Source organism: Nesoenas mayeri (assembly GCF_963082525.1).
Source record: "Nesoenas mayeri genome assembly, chromosome: 31".
Classification (NCBI taxonomy): Eukaryota; Metazoa; Chordata; class Aves; order Columbiformes; family Columbidae; genus Nesoenas; species Nesoenas mayeri.
Genome location: NC_137567.1, coordinates 1,299,767 through 1,317,285, shown reverse-complemented (window position 1 = coordinate 1,317,285; position 17,519 = coordinate 1,299,767). Strand labels below are relative to the sequence as shown.

Sequence of the window (17,519 nt, the reverse complement as noted above, 5' to 3'; positions counted from 1 at the left end):
GTCCCCCCGCTATTTACAGCCGGGGGGGGGGCGGACGGGGGCGCTCAGCGGGCGGGGAGGGGCCCGCAGGTGCGGGGGGGGGCCCGGCGCCCCCTCCCCCTCCCCGGGCGCCACCACCACGATGGGCACCGGGGGCCCCCCCCGCGCCCCCCCCGCTCGTGCTCCTGCACGGGGCTCAGCGCCTTGGGCGGCTCGGGGGGGGCGGGCGGGGCCCCCCCGGCGCGGCGCGCGGGGGAGCGCGGGGGGGGGCCCCTCGGCTTCCCCGTCCCACTCGGCCAGGCTCTGCAGCTCCGGCTTGCGTGGGCGCCCCCCCCGGGCCCGGCGGGCGCTCGGGGGGGCCCCGGCGGGGGTGCGGGTCGGGCGGGGACGGCGTGTGCGCCAGCGGGGACAGCGGGAGGCTCCCGGCCGACTTGCAGCGCGCCGCGCGGTGCTGCCGCTGCAGCTTCGGGCTCAGGCCCTGCAGGGAGCTGGGGCGCAGGTGCGGGCCGGCGGGGGACGGCGGCGCGCTGGAGCCCGGGGAGCTGCTGGGCGGCGACGGGCCTGCGGGGCGGGGCGTCAGCGGGGAGGGGACGGGGGACGCGGGAACCGGGGGACACGGGGGACGGGGACACGGGGGCGCGGGAACCGGGGGCACCGCGGCTGCGGCTGCGCAGCGACCGCCCGGCCCCGCCCCCGTCCCCATGGCCCCGCCCCCGTCCCCATGGCCCCGCCCGTTACCTTGACCCCGCTCCGCCCCGTTCCCGTGGCACCGCCCGTTACCTTGACCTCCTCCCGCCCCCGTTCCCCTGGCCCCGCCCCGTTCATATGCTCCCGCCCCTTTCTGCTGACCCGCCCCGTTCCCTGGCCCCGCCCCGTTCCCTGGCCCCGCCCCGTACCCGGTTCGCTGGCGCGCGGCGGGTGGGCGGGGTCCCGCGCGCGCGCGTGCGTGGGGGAGGCGGGGAGACTGTCGGACGAGGAGAGCGAGCGGCTCAGTGACGTCAGCGAGCGGCTCGTGTGCAGCAGCGACGCCTGGCGGGCTAGGTGGCGGAACAGCGCGCTGCGCCGCCTGCCGGCGGGAGGGCGTCAGCTCCGCCCCGCCGGCCCCGGCCCCGCCCCCCGCCCCCGGCCCCGCCCCCACCTCTCGGGGCCGCCCCCGCCGCCCGTGCGCCGGTTCCTGCGGGCCATGCGGGGGCGCGCGCTGCGGCGGCGGGCGGGGCCCAGGCGGATGGACGTGTTCTCCAGCGGCGTCGTGGTCACCAGCACCTTGGAGCCGCTCTGCGGGGGGCGTCAGGACACGCCCACCGCGCCGCGCCAGCCGCACCGCACCAGCCACACCCTGCTCTGCCACGCCCACCGCGCCGCGCCCACCACGCCCTGCTCTGCCACGCCCACCGCGCCGCGCCCACCACCCCCTGCTCTGCCACGCCCACCGCGCCACACCTACCACCCCCTGCTCTGCCACGCCCACCGCGCCACACCTACCACCCCCTGCTCTGCCACGCCCACCGCGCCACGCCCACCGCGCCGCGCCCACCACGCCCTGCTCTGCCACGCCCACCGCGCCGCGCCCACCACCCCCTGCTCTGCCACGCCCACCGCGCCACGCCTACCACCCCCTGCTCTGCCACGCCCACCGCGCCACGCCCACCGCGCCCTGCTCTGCCACGCCCACCGCGCCACGCCCACCGCGCCCTGCTCTGCCACGCCCACCGCGCCGTGCCCACCACCCCCTGCTCTGCCACGCCCACCGCGCCACGCCCACCACACCCTGCTCTGCCACGCCCACCGCGCCGCGCCCTACTCTGCCACGCCCACCGCGCCACGCCCACCACGCCCTGCTCTGCCACACCCAGCGTGCCACACCCACTGCACCAAGCTCTGCTCTGCCACGCCCACTGCACCACACCCACCACGCCCTGCTCTGCCACACCCAGTTCTGCCACACCCACCATGCCACGCCCACCGCGCCACGCCCTGCCTTGCCACACCCTCCACGCCACACACTGCAGTGCCACGCCCACTGCACCACCCCCGCCACACCCCGCCCCACCCCCGCCAGCGCCCGCCCCCTTGCGGTGACCCATCCCCCACACTGTGACTCCCACCCTGGCCTTGACCCCCGTGACCTCAGAACAACCTCTCAGCCCCGGTGACCCTGGTGACCCCCGTGACCCCTGACCTTGAGGATCAGCTCCACCACCTCCGTGTGCACCAGCCCGTGCACGGGCTCCCCGTTCACGTGGGTGATGAGGTCACCGGCACAGAGCCCCGCCTCCTGGGCGGGGCCGCCCTCCTCCACGTGCTGCCGGACCACAATGCACCGCGGGAGTTCCCACAATGCACCGCGGGAACACAGTGCCCCATGGCCCCGCCCCCACAGCTCTGTACCCCCCCACTGTCCCCACTGTCCCCAATGTTCACAGTGTCCCCAATGTCCCCACTGTTCCCACTGTCCCCACTGTCCCCCGTGTCCCCATTGTTCCCACTGTCCCCATTGTCCCCAGTGTCCCCACTGTCCCCAGTGTCCCGTGTCCGCACCCAGACGATGTGCTGCACGCTGTACACGTCGCTGTCCCCCACTGTCCCCATTGTCCCCATTGTCCCCACTGTCCCCCGTGTCCCCATTGTCCCCACTGTCCCCCGTGTCCCCATTGTCCCCACTGTCCCCACTGTCCCCAGTGTCCCCATTGTCCCCACTGTCCCCACTGTCCCCGCACCCAGACGATGTGCTGCACGCTGTAGACGTCGCTGTCGCCCATTGTCCCCTGTGTCCCCATTGTCCCCACTGTCCCCACTGTCCCCGCACCCAGACGATGTGCTGCACGCTGTAGACGTCGCTGTCGCCCATTGTCCCCATTGTCCCCACTGTCCCCATTGTCCCCACTGTCCTCGCACCCAGACGATGTGCTGCACGCTGCAGACGTCGCTGTCGCCCATTGTCCCCACTGTCCCCATTGTCCCCATTGTCCCCACTGTCCCCGCACCCAGACGATGTGCTGCACGCTGTAGACGTCGCTGTCGCCCATGTAGACGCGGATGGCGCGCAGCGTGAAGCCGAAGCGCCGCCCGGGGCGGGGGATGGCGATGGGCGAGCCGGGGGGGGCGGCCACGGCGGGGGGGGCGAGTTCCCGGCCCGGGGACGAGTCGCGGGACGACGGGTCCGAGGACACGGAGCGCGGGGACATGGGGCTGCCCAGGGGGGACGAGCCGGGCGCCTCTGCGCCCCCCCTTGGCACCGCGACCTCTGACCCCTGAGCCCCCTTGGCACCGCGACCTCCGACCCTGACCCCTGACCCCACGGCACCGCGACCTCCGACCCTGACCTCTGACCCCCCCTTGGCACCGCGACCTCTGACCCTGACCTCTGACCCCCCCTTGGCACCGCGACCTCCGACCCTGACCCCTGACCCCACGGCACCGCGACCTCCGACCCTGACCCCTGACCCCCACGGCACTGCGACCCCTGACCCCTGACCCCCCCTTGGCACCGCGACCTCCGACCCCTGACCCCTATGGCACTGCGACCTCTGCCCCCTGGAACCCCAACACCCCCCATGGACCCCCAACGCCCCCCCCAGAACCCCCAATTCCCCCATGGACCCACCCCCCCCCCCCCCTAGTGCTCCCCCCACCCACGGGGACCCAGGAGAGACACCCCCCCCCACCCTCCAGGGGGACCCGGGTGACCAGGGACCCCGCAGCCTGCCCCTCCCCCACCCTTGGGGACTCAGGTGTCCGGGCAGCATCGAGGGGAGGGGGGACCCGGGGGAGGTGGGGGTCTGGGGGTCCCAGGGTGGTCTGGGGGTCCCAGGGGGCTCCGGGTGGTCCCAGGGGGCTCCGGGGGGTCCCTGGGGGCTCCGGGGGGTCCAGGGGGATCCCGGGGGGTTTGGGGGTCCGGGGGGTCCCGGGCGCACCCACCGCTGGGGATCGTGACCGAAAGCGCCGTCGCCGATGCCGATTTGGTGACTTTCCCGGGGCCGCGGGGGCTGCGCTTGTCCCCGCCCCCCCCCTCGGGAGGGGCCGCCCCCGGGGGGCGCGGCCGCCGCGGCCCCAGCTCGGCCCGGGGGGGGGCGCGGTCCCCTGCGGGACACCGGACCGTGGGGACCCAGGCGTCCGGGAACCCCCAGGGACCCCCCACCCCCCACAGGGGACCCAGGCGTCCAGGAACCCCCCCCACTCCCCACAGGGGACCCAGGCGTCCGGGAACCCCCCACCTCGCAGGGACCCAGGTGTCCGGGACCCCACCACCCCCGCAGGGACCCAGGCGTCCAGGAACCCCCCACCCCGCAGGGACCCAGGCGTCCGGGAACCCCCCACCCCGCAGGGACCCAGGCGTCCGGCGCTGACCTGGCTCGTCGTGCCCGTCGGGGGGTGCATCTCGGGGGGCCGTGGGGCGGGGGAGGGGTCCCGGTCCCGGTCCCGGGTCCAGCAGCGCCGAGAAGCGGCGCCGGGGGCCCGGGGGGGGAGGGGAGGAGCTGCTGTCCCCCCCCGCGTCCCCCCCCTCGGCCCCCGGGCGCCTCCTGTGGGACACGGGGGGGCTGAGCACAACCACCCCGTGTCCCCATGTCACCCCCGTGACCCCCTGTGACCCCCCCCGTGCCCCCCCTCATGTCCCCTCTGTGTCCCCCCCCGTCCACTCTGTGCCGCCCCAGCCCCTGGTGCCCCCCCCGGTGTCCCATCTCCCCTCCCCTGCACCCCCCCCCCAGCCCCAGCTCGGGTGACCCCCACCCCAGCCCCCCCCTGCTCACAGCTCGGGTGTCCCCCCGCCCCCCCCCCTGCTCACAGCTCGGGTGACCCCCACCCCCACCCCCCCCCGCTCACAGCTCGGGTGACCCCCACCCCCACCCCCCCCGCTCACAGCTCGGGTGACCCCCACCCCCACCCCCCCCCGCTCACAGCTCGGGTGACCCCCACCCCCACCCCCCCCGCTCACAGCTCGGGTGACCCCCCGCGCCAGCCGCGGTCCCGGTCCCGGTCCCGGTCAAGGTCGCGGTCGCGCCCGTCGTGTCGTCCCCTCGTCCCCTTGGGCTCCTGCGAGAGCTGCTCCAGGCTGCTGTAAACCTGCGCACGGGGGCGCACGGGGGTTTGCACGGGGGTTTGCACGGGGTTTGCACGGGGGGTTGCACGGGGGGTTGCACGGGGGGTTGCACGGGGGGTTGCATGAGGTGCACGAGGGTCATGTGGGGTTTGCACGGGGGTTTGCACGGGGGTTTGCACGAGGGTTTGCACGGGGGTTTGCATGGGGGTTTGCACCAGGGTTTGCACGAGGGTTTGCACGGGGGTTTGCACGGGGGTTTGCACGGGGGTTTGCACGGGGGTTGCATGGGGGTCACATGGGGGTTTGCACACACGGGGTCACACGAGGGGTCACGGGGGTGCACACGAGGAGCCTGAATGGGGACACACGGAGTCCTGTCCCCCCCTGTCCCCACACCCACTGTCCCCATGTCCCCGTCCCCCCAAGTTCCCCCGTGTCCCCCCATGTCTGCTCTCCTCTGTGTCCCCCGTGTCCCCTGTCCCCCCATGTCCCCCCATGTCCCCCCGTCCCCGCCGTCCCCCTCGTCCCCCCCGTGTCCCCTATCCCCCCCGTGTCCCCCCCGTCCCCCCCGTGTCCCCCCACCTTGCTGAAGCGCGGCGAGCAGGACGAGAACTGCCGGATCTCCACGGGCTCGTCCTCCGTCGTGTCCTCGTCCTCGTAGGAGGCGGCGTGGGGGAAGCGCTCGGAGCGCGCTGCGACACGGGGTCAGGGGTCAGGGGTCACGGGGTCAGGGGTCACGGGGGTCACGGGGTCAGGGGTCACGGGGCCCTCACTGTCGAAGTAGCTCGTGTCCTCCTCCGACTCCAAGTGCGGCACAAATTCGGCCTTTTGGCGCAGCAGCCCCGTCCAGTCCAGCCCCGCGAAGAACGCGTGAACCTTGACCTCCTGCGCGCCCCCTGCGGGCAACGGGGGCAGGGGGTCAAGGTCAGGTCAGGGCCACACCCGCCCCCTGCGGGCAACGGGGGCAGGGGGTCAAGGTCAGGTCAGGGCCACACCCGCCCCCTGCGGGCAACGGGGGCAGGGGGTCAAGGTCAGGTCAGGGCCACACCCGCCCCCTGCAGGCAAGGGCGGGGCCGGGCCGGGGTCAGGGGGTCAAGGTCAGGCCAAGGTCTCACCCGCCCCCAGGCGCCGCAGCGGGTCGGGCTGCAGGAGGCGCCCAATCAGGTTTTGCGCCTCGGGGGGCAGCGACTCCTCCCCCTCGGGCCACAGGATCTCGTCTGGACACACGGACGCACGGACACGGGGACACACGGACACGGGGACACACGGACACGGGGACACGTGAGCGCGGGGTCACGGCTGCCGACACCCCCGCGGCCCCGTGTCCCCGTGCCGGGGGGCACCCGAACCCCCAAATCCCCCCCGTGTCCCCGTCACAGCACCCCCGAGTCCCCTACCCGAGACAACCCCCCGTGTCCGTCTGTCTGTCCTACCCAAGATGCCCCTGTGTCCGTCTGTCCTACCCAGATGCCCCCTCTGTGTCCATCTGTCCTGCCCGAGGTGCCCCCGTGTCCGTCCGTCCGTCCTACCCAAGATGACCCCATGTCTGTCTGTCCTACCCGAGATGCCCCCCCCGTGTCCGTCCGTCCGTCCTACCCGAGATGACCCCGTGTCTGTCTGTCCTACCCGAGATGACCCCGTGTCCACCTGTCCTGCCCGAGGTGCCCCCGTGTCCGTCCGTCCATCCTACCTGAGATGACCCCGTGTCTGTCTGTTCTACCCGAGATGACCCCGTGTCCATCTGTCCTACCCGAGGTGCCCCCGTGTCCGTCCGTCCGTCCTACCCGAGATGACCCTGTGTCCATCTGTCCTACCCGAGATGACCCCGTGTCCGTCTGTCCTACCCGAGATGACCTGCCCGAACAGCTCCTCGGGGGTGTCCCCGAAGAAGGGGACGCAGCCGACCAGGAACTCGAAGAGCACGACGCCCATGGCCCACCAGTCCACGGGCTTCCCGTAGCCCTGGCGCAGGATCACCTCGGGGGCGATGTACTCGGGGGTGCCGCACACCTGCGGACACACGGACACACTGACAGACACACGGACACACGGACAGACACACGGACAGACACACGGACACACCTCGGGGGCGATGTACTCGGGGGTGCCGCACACCTGCGGACACACGGACACACGGACACACGGACACACTGACAGACACACGGACAGACACACGGACACACCTCGGGGGCGATGTACTCGGGGGTGCCGCACACCTGCGGACACACGGACACACTGACAGACACACGGACACACTGACAGACACACGGACAGACACACGGACACACCTCGGGGGCGATGTACTCGGGGGTGCCGCACACCTGCGGACGGACACACGGACACACTGACAGACACACGGACACACTGACAGACACACGGACAGACACACGGACACGCCTCGGGGGCGATGTACTCGGGGGTGCCGCACACCTGCGGACACACGGACACACTGACAGACACACGGACACACCTCGGGGGCGATGTACTCGGGGGTGCCGCACACCTGCGGACACACGGACACACTGACAGACACACGGACAGACACACGGACACACGGACAGACACAGGGACAGACACACGGACACACCTCGGGGGCGATGTACTCGGGGGTGCCGCACACCTGCGGACACACGGACACACTGACAGACACACGGACAGACACACGGACACACCTCGGGGGCGATGTACTCGGGGGTGCCGCACACCTGCGGACAGACACACGGACACACTGACACGGACAGACACACAGACACACTGACAGACACACGGACACACTGACAGACACACGGACACACCTCAGGGGCAATGTACTCGGGGGTGCCGCACACCTGCGGACAGACACACGGACACACTGACAGACACACGGACACACCTTGGGGGCGATGTACTCGGGGGTGCCGCACACCTGCGGACACACAGACACACTGACAGACACACGGACAGACACACGGACACGCAGACACACCCAAACACACCTGCAGGGGCCAGTGTGACATGGACACAACCGGACACACAGACACAACGGACACGCACAGACGGACACGGACACACCCGGACACACCTGGACACACCCAGCCCCACCCCCTGGACACACCCGGTCCCAGCCCCGCCCCCCGGCCCCGCCCACCTGCTTGTCGCGGAACTCGCGCGCGTCCTTCTCCAGGTGCCCCTCGTACAGGTTCGTGGTCAAGCTCATCAGCCCCATCTTGGAGAGCCCGAAATCCGTCAGCTTCACGTGGCCCAGGGACGTGATCAGGAGGCTGCGGGGGGAGGGACCCAGGCGTCCAGGGGGGACCCAGGCGTCCAGGGGGGACCCAGGCGTCCGGGGGGGACCCAGGCGTCCGGGGGGGACCCAGGCATTCAGGGGGGACCCAGGCATCCGGGGGGGACCCCGGCGTCCGGGGCCGTACTTGTCGGGCTTGAGGTCGCGGTGCACGATGCCGTAGTTGTGCAGATACTCCAGCGCCAGGACGGTCTCGGCGAAGTAGAGCCGGGCGAGCTCCAGCGGCAGCGCCCCGATGTGCTTGAGCAGCGTCGCGCAGTCCCCGCCTGCGGCAGCGCACGGGCGTGGGGCGCGGGGACACGACACGGGGCACCGGGGACACGACACGGGACACGGGCGTGGGGCGCGGGGACATGACACGGGGCACCGGGGACACGGGACATGGGACATGGGCGTGGGGCGCGGGGACATGACACGGGGCACCGGGGACACGGGACATGGGACACGGGCGTGGGGCGCGGGGACATGACATGGGGCACCGGGGACACGACACGGGACACGGGCGTGGGGCGCGGGGACATGACACGGGGCACCGGGGACACGGAGCACCAGGGGACTTGGGGACATGGGACACCGGGGGACACCAGGGGACACCGGGGGACACGGGGACATGGACACATGGGGGGACATGAGGACATGGGGACACAGGGACACACACCAAGGAGGACACAGGGAGACAGGGGAGCTCATGGGGACACACACGGGGTCATCATGTTGGCCCCACATCCCAGTGTCCAGCCCCATATCCCCCCATGTCACCCCGTGTCACCCCGTGTCACCCCATACTGCCCCGTCTTGCCCGGATCGTCCCGTATCGCCCCTATCGCTCTGCATCGCCCCGTCTTGCCCCTTATTGCCCCCATATCGCCCCCATCACCCCATATTGCCCCATATTGTCCTGTATCGCCCTGTATCACCCCCCATGGCCCCAATGGCCCCCATGGCCCCTATGACCCCCATCACCTCCCATGGCCCCAATGGCCCCCACAGCCCCCATCGCCCCCACGGCCCCCATCGCTCCCATCACCCCCTATTCCCCCCATGGCCCCCGTCACCCCCATGGCCCCCATTGCCCCCCATCGCCCCCACGGCCCCCATCGACCCCATCACCCCCCATGGCCCCCACGGCCCCCATCACCCCCCATGGCCCCCATCGACCCCATCGCTCCCGTCACCCCCCCTTGCCCCAATGGCCCCCATTGCCCCCCATGGCCCCCACGGCCCCCGCGCACCTTCCACGTACTCCATGACCATGCAGAGGTGGCGGCGCGTCTGGAAGGAGCAGAAGAGCCCGACCACGAAGGGGTTCTCGGCGAACGTGAGGATGTCGCGCTCCACGAACGCCTGTTCCACCTGGTTCCGCAGCAGCAGGTTCTGCTTGTTGATCTTCTTCATGGCGAAGCGCTGCCGCGTGGCCACGTGCCGCACCAGGTACACGGCCCTGGGGACACCGGGGACACCGTGGGGACACCGTGGGGACAGCGTGGGGACAGCGTGGGGACAGCGTGGGGACACCATGGGGACAGCGTGGGGACAGCGTGGGGACACCATGGGGACAGCGTGGGGACACCGGGGACACCGTGGGGACACCATGGGGACAGCGTGGGGACACCGTGGGGACACCGTGGGGACAGCGTGGGGACACCATGGAGACAGCGTGGGGACAGCGTGGGGACAGCGTGGGGACAGCGTGGGGACAGCGTGGGGACACCCCAGCGCTGCCGCGTGGCCACGTGCCGCACCAGGTACACGGCCCTGGGGACACCGGGGACACCGTGGGGACACCGTGGGGACACCGTGGGGACACCATGGGGACAGCGTGGGGACAGCGTGGGGACACCATGGGGACAGCGTGGGGACAGCGTGGGGACACCGTGGGGACACCATGGGGACAGCGTGGGGACAGCGTGGGGACACCCCAGCGCTGCCGCGTGGCCACGTGCCGCACCAGGTACACGGCCCTGGGGACACCGGGGACACCATGGGGACAGCGTGGGGACACCGTGGGGACACCATGGGGACAGCGTGGGGACACCGTGGGGACACCCTGAGAGGGTGAAATGGGACCCTGGGCACACCTGGGGGGTCACTGAACAGGCATCCTGGGGACACCCCTGGGGACACGTGGGGACACGTGGGGACACGTGGGGACACCGGGACCCCCCGCCCCCGCCCCTCCCCCTCACCCGTAGGCCCCGTTGCTGATCAGTTTGATGGTCTCGAAGTCGCTCTCGCCCGGAGGCTTCTTGGGCCTGGGGGGGACGGGACCGCGGCCCTGGGGGACACGGGGACGTCACGGGGACGTCACGGGGACATGGGGGGACATGGGGGGACATGGGGGGACATGGGGGGACATGGGGGGACATGGGGGACCCACCTCGGCCGCCTCCTCGGGGGTGTTGCTGCCGCCGCTGTCGGGATCCTCGCGCTGCAGCACCTCTGGGACACGGACAGCGTGGGGACACGGGACACGGGACACGGGACACGAGACATGCATGGGGACACGGGACACGCGTGAGGACACGGGACACAGGACACACATCGGGACACGGGACACAAGTGGGGACACGGGACACAGGACACGCGTGGGGACAAGGGACACGTGTGGGGACATGGGACACGGGGATAGCGTGGGGACACGGGACATGCGTGGGGACACGGGACACAGGACACACATCAGGACATGGGACACGTGTGGGGACACGGGACATGGGGACAGCGTGGGGACACGGGACATAGACACACATGTGGACACAGGACAAGGAACACGCGTGGGGACACACGTGCACCCCCGCACGTAACACCCCACACGCCCCGTGCGCCCACACGCGTGTGCACTCACGGGGGTCACACACTCGTGCACTCAGGGGGGTCACACTCATGCACTCACAGGGGGGTTTGCACACTCACACTCACGGGGGGGTCACACGCTCACGCACTCGGGGGGGTCACACACACACTCACAGGGGGGTCACACTCACACACTCACGGGGGGTTTGCACACTCATGCACTCACGGGGGTCACACACTCGCACTCGGGGGGTCACACACTCGTGCACTCACCGGGCAGCCCCCGCAGCCCCAGCTGCCCCGTCAGGTACCGCGGGACGTCCCCCCGCAGCCCCCGCGCCGGCGGCTCCGCGCTCAGCGCCTGCAGCTCCGCCGGATCCAGCTCCTGCACGGACCCGCGCACGGGACGCGTCAGCGTGCAAGGGACGCGTCAGTGTGCAAGGGACACGTCAGTGTGCAAGGGACACGTCAGTGTGCACGGGACACGTGTGCAAGGGACGCGTCAGTGTGCAAGGGACACGTCAGTGTGCACGGGACACGTCAGTGTGCACGGGACACGTGTGCAAGGGACGCGTCAGTGTGCAAGGGACGCGTCAGTGTGCAAGGGACGCGTCAGTGTGCAAGGGACATGTGTGCAAGGGACGCGTCAGTGTGCAAGGGACATGTGTGCAAAGGGGGGTGGGGGGGTCAGTGGGTGGGGGTCCCGGGGTCCCGGGGTCCCGGTCTCACCAGGCACTCGAGCAGCCGCGCGGGGCGGGAGATGATGATGAGCAGCCGCTTCACCAGCTGCGCGATGAAGGCCAAGTCCTCGGACTCGGAGCGCTCGTACGCCTGGGACATGGGGACGCGGGGTCACGGGGGACGCGGGGGGTCACGGGGGGTCACGGGGGGTCACGGGGGCCCCCCGGACCCGTCGGGTGCCCCCGGGTCTGCGTTGGCTCTGCCGGCTGCTCCCCGCGGGTCCCGCTGGTCGGCGTTGGCCACCGCTGGTCCCCGTTGGGTCCCCTTGCCCCCCATGGGTTCCCATTGAACCCCACTGGTCTCTGTTGACCCCCATTGATCCCCGTTGGTCCCCGTTGACCCCCACTGGACTCCGTTGACCCCCACTGATCCCCATTGGGTTCCATTGACCCCCATTGGTCTCCATTGACCCTCATTGATCCCCATTGGGTTCCATTGGCCCCCATTGGTCTCTGTGTATCCCCATGGATCCCCATTGGGTTCCGTTGACCCCCATTGGACTCTGTTGACCCATATTGGGCTCCATTGCCCCCCGTTGGGTCCCATTGCCCCCCGTTGGGTTCCATCACCCCCCATTGCCCCCGTTGCCCCCCGGCGCCCCCCGTTGCCCCCCGCGGCTCACGTCCTGCAGCAGCCGCTCCATGTTGTCCTGCAGCTGGCAGAAGTAGCCGGCGCTGAGCAGCCCGTGCCGCGCCTTGGCCAGGCAGTCGCGCGCCAGCTCCGCCAGCTGGTGCTGGATGAAGCTCAGCGCCCCGTCGGGCAGGGGCGCCCCCCCGGGCCCGCAGCCGCGCACGAACTCCTCCAGGCGCTCCTGCATCTGCGCCGCGGCCTGCGGACGGGACGGGGACCGTCACCCCCGGGACCCCCCGGGACCCCCGGGAACTGTCACCCCCGGGACCCCCCGGGAACCCCCCCAGGAACCGTCACCCCCGGGACCCCGGGACCCCCCGGGAACCCCCCAGGAACCGTCACCCCCGGGACCCCCCGGGAACCCCCCCAGGGACCATCACCGCCAGGGACCCCCTGGGACCCCCCCACCCCAGTGCCACCCCCTCCCCCGGCCCCCCCGGCCCCCCCACCTTGGGCAGCCGCTCCCGGTACACGTGGTTCATCAGCACCATCTCGTTGTCGTGGGACGACGGCGACCGGCCGGGGCTGGGGGGACAACGGGCCCAGGGTCCCCAACTGTCCCCAACCGGCCCCAGTGACCCCAACTGACCCCACAACCGGCCCCAGGGTCCCCAGTGTCCCCAACCGCCCCCAGTGTCCCCACCCCTATAGTGACCCCAAACCCCATAGTGACCCCAACCCCTTTTGTGCCCCCCATGATCCCCGCTCCCCATGTCCCCCGTGACCCCATGACCCCACCCCCACAGTGACCCCACAATGTCCCCAAAGCCCCGTGTCCTCTCCCCAGGGGCCCCGAGTCCCCCCGTGACCCCGTGTCCCCCACCCCATGTCCCCCTGTGACCCCCATGACCCCCCTGTGACCCCGTGTCCCCCACCCCATGTCCCCCTGTGACCCCCATGTCCCCCCCATCCCACGGTGACCCCCGTGACCCCCCGTGGCCCCACCTGAGGCTGCGGGAGCGCGGCCGCGGCCCCGCCCCCCCCGGGCCCCGCCCCCGTCCCGCGCGAGCCCGTCGGAGCTGCCGAAGTGGCGGGAGAGGAAGCGCAGCTCCTCGGGGGGTGGGGCGCGCGGGGCAGCTGGTGCAGCCGCTCCTGCGACGAGCACGAGGACTGCGGGGGGGTCACGTGTCACCGTGTCACCCGTGACACCATGTCACCAGTGACACCCCCCGGATACCCCCCCGACACCCCCGGTGCAGCCGCTCCTGCCACGAGCACGAGGACTGCGGGGGGGGTCACGTGTCACCGTGTCACCCGTGACACCATGTCACCCGTGTCACCGACACCCCCGTGACACCCCCCCGACACCCCCCCTGACACCCCCCCGGTGCAGCCGCTCCTGCGACGAGCACAAGGACTGCGGGCGGGGTCACGTGTCACCGGTGACACCGACACCCCCTGTGACACCCCCCCCTGACACCCCCCAGACACCCCCCCTCGACACCCCCTGTGACACCCCGGTGCAGCCGCTCCTGCAACGAGCACAAGGACTGCGGGCGGGGTCACATGTCACCGGTGACACCCACAGTGTCACCCACAGTGTCACCCACAGTGTCACCAGTGACACCCCCCGGACACCCTCCCAACACCCCCTGTGACACCCCCTGTGACACCCCCGTGCAGCCGCTCCTGCGACGAGCACGAGGACTGCGGGCACAGGGCCACATGTCACCAGTGTCACCGTGTCACCAGTGTCACCCACAGTGTCACCCACACTGCGCCCCACACCACCGCCCCCAGGCCCCCACAGACCCCCCCGGACACCCCATGGGGACCCGTGTCCACCTGGGACGAGTGTCCCCGCGTGTCCCCTCCCGTGGGGTGTCCCTGTGTGTCCCCACCCGGGGTGTCCCCACGTGTCCCCACGTGTCCCCACTCACCGACACGGTGGAGCTGGGGGTGTTGGTGCCATAACCGGAGGACGGGAGCGAAGCCAGAGACCAGCGGCGCCCATCGGGCCTGGGGGTCAGGGACCCAGGCGTCCGGGAGAGCACCCCACCACCCCCCCGGACGCCTGGGTCCCCTCCAAGATGTCTGGGTCCTCCCCAGTCCCGAACACCGGGGTCCCTCCCGGACACCTGGTCCCTCCCGAACACCTGGTCCCTCCCGGACGCCTGGGTCCCCTCCCGGACACCTGGTCCCTCCCGGACGCCTGGTCCCTCCCGGATGCCAGGGTTCCTCCCAGACACCTGGGTCCCTCCCGAACGCCTGGGTCCCTCCCGGACGCCTGGTCCCCCCCGAACGCCTGGGTCCCTCCCGGACGCCTGGGTCCCCTCCCTGACGCCTGGGTCCCTCCCGGACGCCTGGGTCCCTCCCTGATGCCTGGTCCCTCCCGGACACCTGGGTCCCTCCCGGACACCTGGGTCCCTCCCCGACACCTGGGTCCTCCCGAACACCTGGTCCCTCCCAGACGCCTGGTCCCTCCGGACGCCTGGGTCCCTCCCGGACGCCTGGGTCCCTCCGGGACGCCTGGGTCCCTCCCGAACACCTGGTCCCTCCCAGACGCCTGGGTCCCTCCCGGACGCCTGGGTCCCTCCCGAACACCTGGTCCCTCCCGGACGCCTGGGTCCCTCCCGGACGCCTGGGTCCCTCCCGGACGCCTGGGTCCGCTCACCGGCGCGAGGAGAAGGAGAAATGCGCGGGGTTGCTGGGGAGAAGTTGCGGGGACTGTCCAGGGGGCTGTTCCCTGGGGGGGGGGGGACACGCGGTGACGTCAGCGCCGCCCCGCCCCGACAGGCCCCGCCCACAGCGGGGGGCGGGGCCAAAGGGACGCAAGTGACCCGGGGGGGTGGGTTTGGGGTGTTTTGGGGTTCGGGGTCTCACCGATGTGTCCCGGGGGTTCTAGGGGGGGGTGGGGGGAGGGGGGATGGTTTTGGGGTGTTTTGGGCGGTTTTGGGGTGTTTGGGGGTCTCACCGATGTGCCCCGGGGGTTCTGGGGGGGGTTGGGGGGAGGGGGGGGTGGTTTGGGGTGTTTGGGGCGGTTTGGGGGTCTCAACCATACACGATGTGTCCCGAGGGTTCTGGGGGGTGTTTTGGGGTGTTTTGGGGTGGTTTGGGGCGGTTTTGGGGTGGTTTGGGGTGGTTTGGGGGTCTCACCGATGTGTCCCGGGGGCTCTGGGGGGTGTTTTGGGGTGTTTTGGGGTGGTTTTGGGGTGTTTTGGGGTGTTTGGGGTGGTTTGGAGGTCTCACCGATGTGTCCCGAGGGTTCTGGGGGTGTTTTGGGGTGTTTTGGGGCGGTTTTGGGGTGGTTTGGGCGGTTTTGGGGTGTTTGGGGTGGTTTGGGGGTCTCACCGATGTGTCCTGGGGGCTCTGGGGGGTGTTTTGGGGTGTTTTGGGGTGTTTGGGGTGGTTTGGGGGTCTCACCGATGTGTCCCGGGGGCTCTGGGGGGTGGTTTGGGGTGTTTTGGGGTGGTTTTGGGGTGTTTTGGGGTGTTTTGGGGTGGTTTGGGGGTCTCACCGATGTGTCCCGGGGCTCTGGGGGGTGGTTTGGGGTGTTTGGGGCGGTTTTGGGGTGTTTTGGGGCGGTTTGGGGGTCTCACCGATGTGTCCCGGCAGCGGCGAGTGCGGGCGCGGGAGGGTGGGGGAGGTGCTGCTCAGGATCAGGCTCTTCCGGTTCGCGCGGCAGCTGGGGGGGAGGGGCGGGGGTCCGTGGGGAGGGGCGGGACCCCCCGCGGCCCCTCCCCCCCACGCCCCTCCCCCCGGGCGCGTCCAACGAGGCCCCGACCCCGGGGGGGGGAGGGGGATGAAGATGAGGATGATGATGGGGGGGAGGGGGACAAAGGTGACGAGGATGAGGATGAGGATGAGGATGATCGGCCCCCCCGGTGGGGGTGATGGGGGGGGTGATGCTGATGATGAAGATGCTGCTGATGGGCGGGATGAGGATGAGGATGGGGGGGGCAGGGTGATAATGATGCTGATGAAGATACCGCCGGGGGGGGATGATGATGATGATGATGCTGATGATGATGATGATGGGGGGGGATGATGATGCTGATGAAGATGCTGCCGGGGGGGATGATGAAGACGATGATGCTGATGAAGGTTCCGGCGGGGGAGGGGGATGAAGATGATGCTGATGCTGATGAAGGTTCGGGCGAGGGGGATGAAGATGATGCAGATGCTGATGAAGGTTCCGGCGGGGGGGGGGGATGAAGATGGTGATGATGCTGATGAAGGTTCCGGCGGGGGGATGAAGATGATGCTGATGAAGGTTCGGGCGGGGGAGATGAAGGTGATGAAGATGCTGATGAAGGTTCCGGCGGGGGGGGATGATGAAGATGATGATGCTGATGAAGGTTCCGGCGGGGGGGGATGATGAAAGATGATGATGCTGATGAAGGTTCCGGCGGGGGGGGATGATGAAGATGATGCAGATGCTGATGAAGGTTCGGGGGGGGGGCCGTTCCCGGTACCTCTTGCTGCGGCGGAACATTCTGCAGCCGCCGCCGGGGGGGGACGCGGCGGCCGCGGCTGCAATGGGCGGGGGGGCGGGGCGGGGCGGGGCCGGGGGCGGTTTGGGGGATACGGGCGCGGGGGGGCGGTGTGGGGGGGGCGGTTTGGGGATGCGGGGGGGGGGGCAATTTAGGGGATGCGGGGGGGGGTCTCACCTGCTGCTTTTCCGCGGCAGCGGCAGCTCCTTCTGCAAAATGGGGAGAGTGGGGGGGCTGGTCCCTCCGGACCCCCCCGGACCCCAAAACGGCCCCACCCGCAGCGCTGGGGGCGCCCCGGGCCCGGTCCCGACCCTCGGTTCCGAACACCTGGTCCCGACCCCCCGTCCTGGCCCCCCCGGACCTGCAGCCGCCGCCGCCGCGTCGCTCCCGCCTCGTCCATGGCGCGGGGGGTCCCGGTCCCGCCGCCCTGGCCCCCCCTCAGCCGCCCGGCGCCATCGCGGGACCCCCGCCTGGCCCCGCCCCGCCCCGCCTGGCCCCGCCCCGCCTGGCCCCGCCCCGCCGGCCCCGCCCCGCCGGCCCCGCCCCTCCGGCCCTGCCCCGCCTGGCCCCGCCCCCGGGGACCCCAGGTGTTCGGGGTGGGGGGGGGGCGGCCACACCCTGGACG

General features: G+C 71.3%; 1 protein-coding gene across 1 annotated transcript; it reads right to left on the bottom strand.

Moving 5' to 3' along the window:
• Nucleotides 1–44: 44 nt before the first annotated feature.
• Nucleotides 45–17,294, bottom strand: MAST1 (microtubule associated serine/threonine kinase 1; the record flags this gene model as incomplete). The annotated part of the gene is given in 32 exon segments (XM_080361358.1): nucleotides 45–236; nucleotides 238–325; nucleotides 327–540; nucleotides 876–1,045; nucleotides 1,118–1,254; nucleotides 2,159–2,281; nucleotides 2,964–3,196; nucleotides 3,898–4,059; nucleotides 4,327–4,499; nucleotides 4,913–5,040; nucleotides 5,600–5,709; nucleotides 5,791–5,913; nucleotides 6,133–6,234; nucleotides 6,862–7,027; nucleotides 8,145–8,277; nucleotides 8,428–8,566; nucleotides 9,533–9,741; nucleotides 10,487–10,575; nucleotides 10,678–10,739; nucleotides 11,364–11,475; nucleotides 11,820–11,921; nucleotides 12,454–12,660; nucleotides 12,911–12,986; nucleotides 13,407–13,437; nucleotides 13,440–13,533; nucleotides 13,536–13,571; nucleotides 14,342–14,420; nucleotides 15,076–15,115; nucleotides 15,118–15,147; nucleotides 16,001–16,086; nucleotides 17,072–17,103; nucleotides 17,256–17,294. Coding segments are annotated over 32 exon segments (3,717 nt in total).
• Between the last annotated feature and the right edge of the window lie 225 nt (nucleotides 17,295–17,519).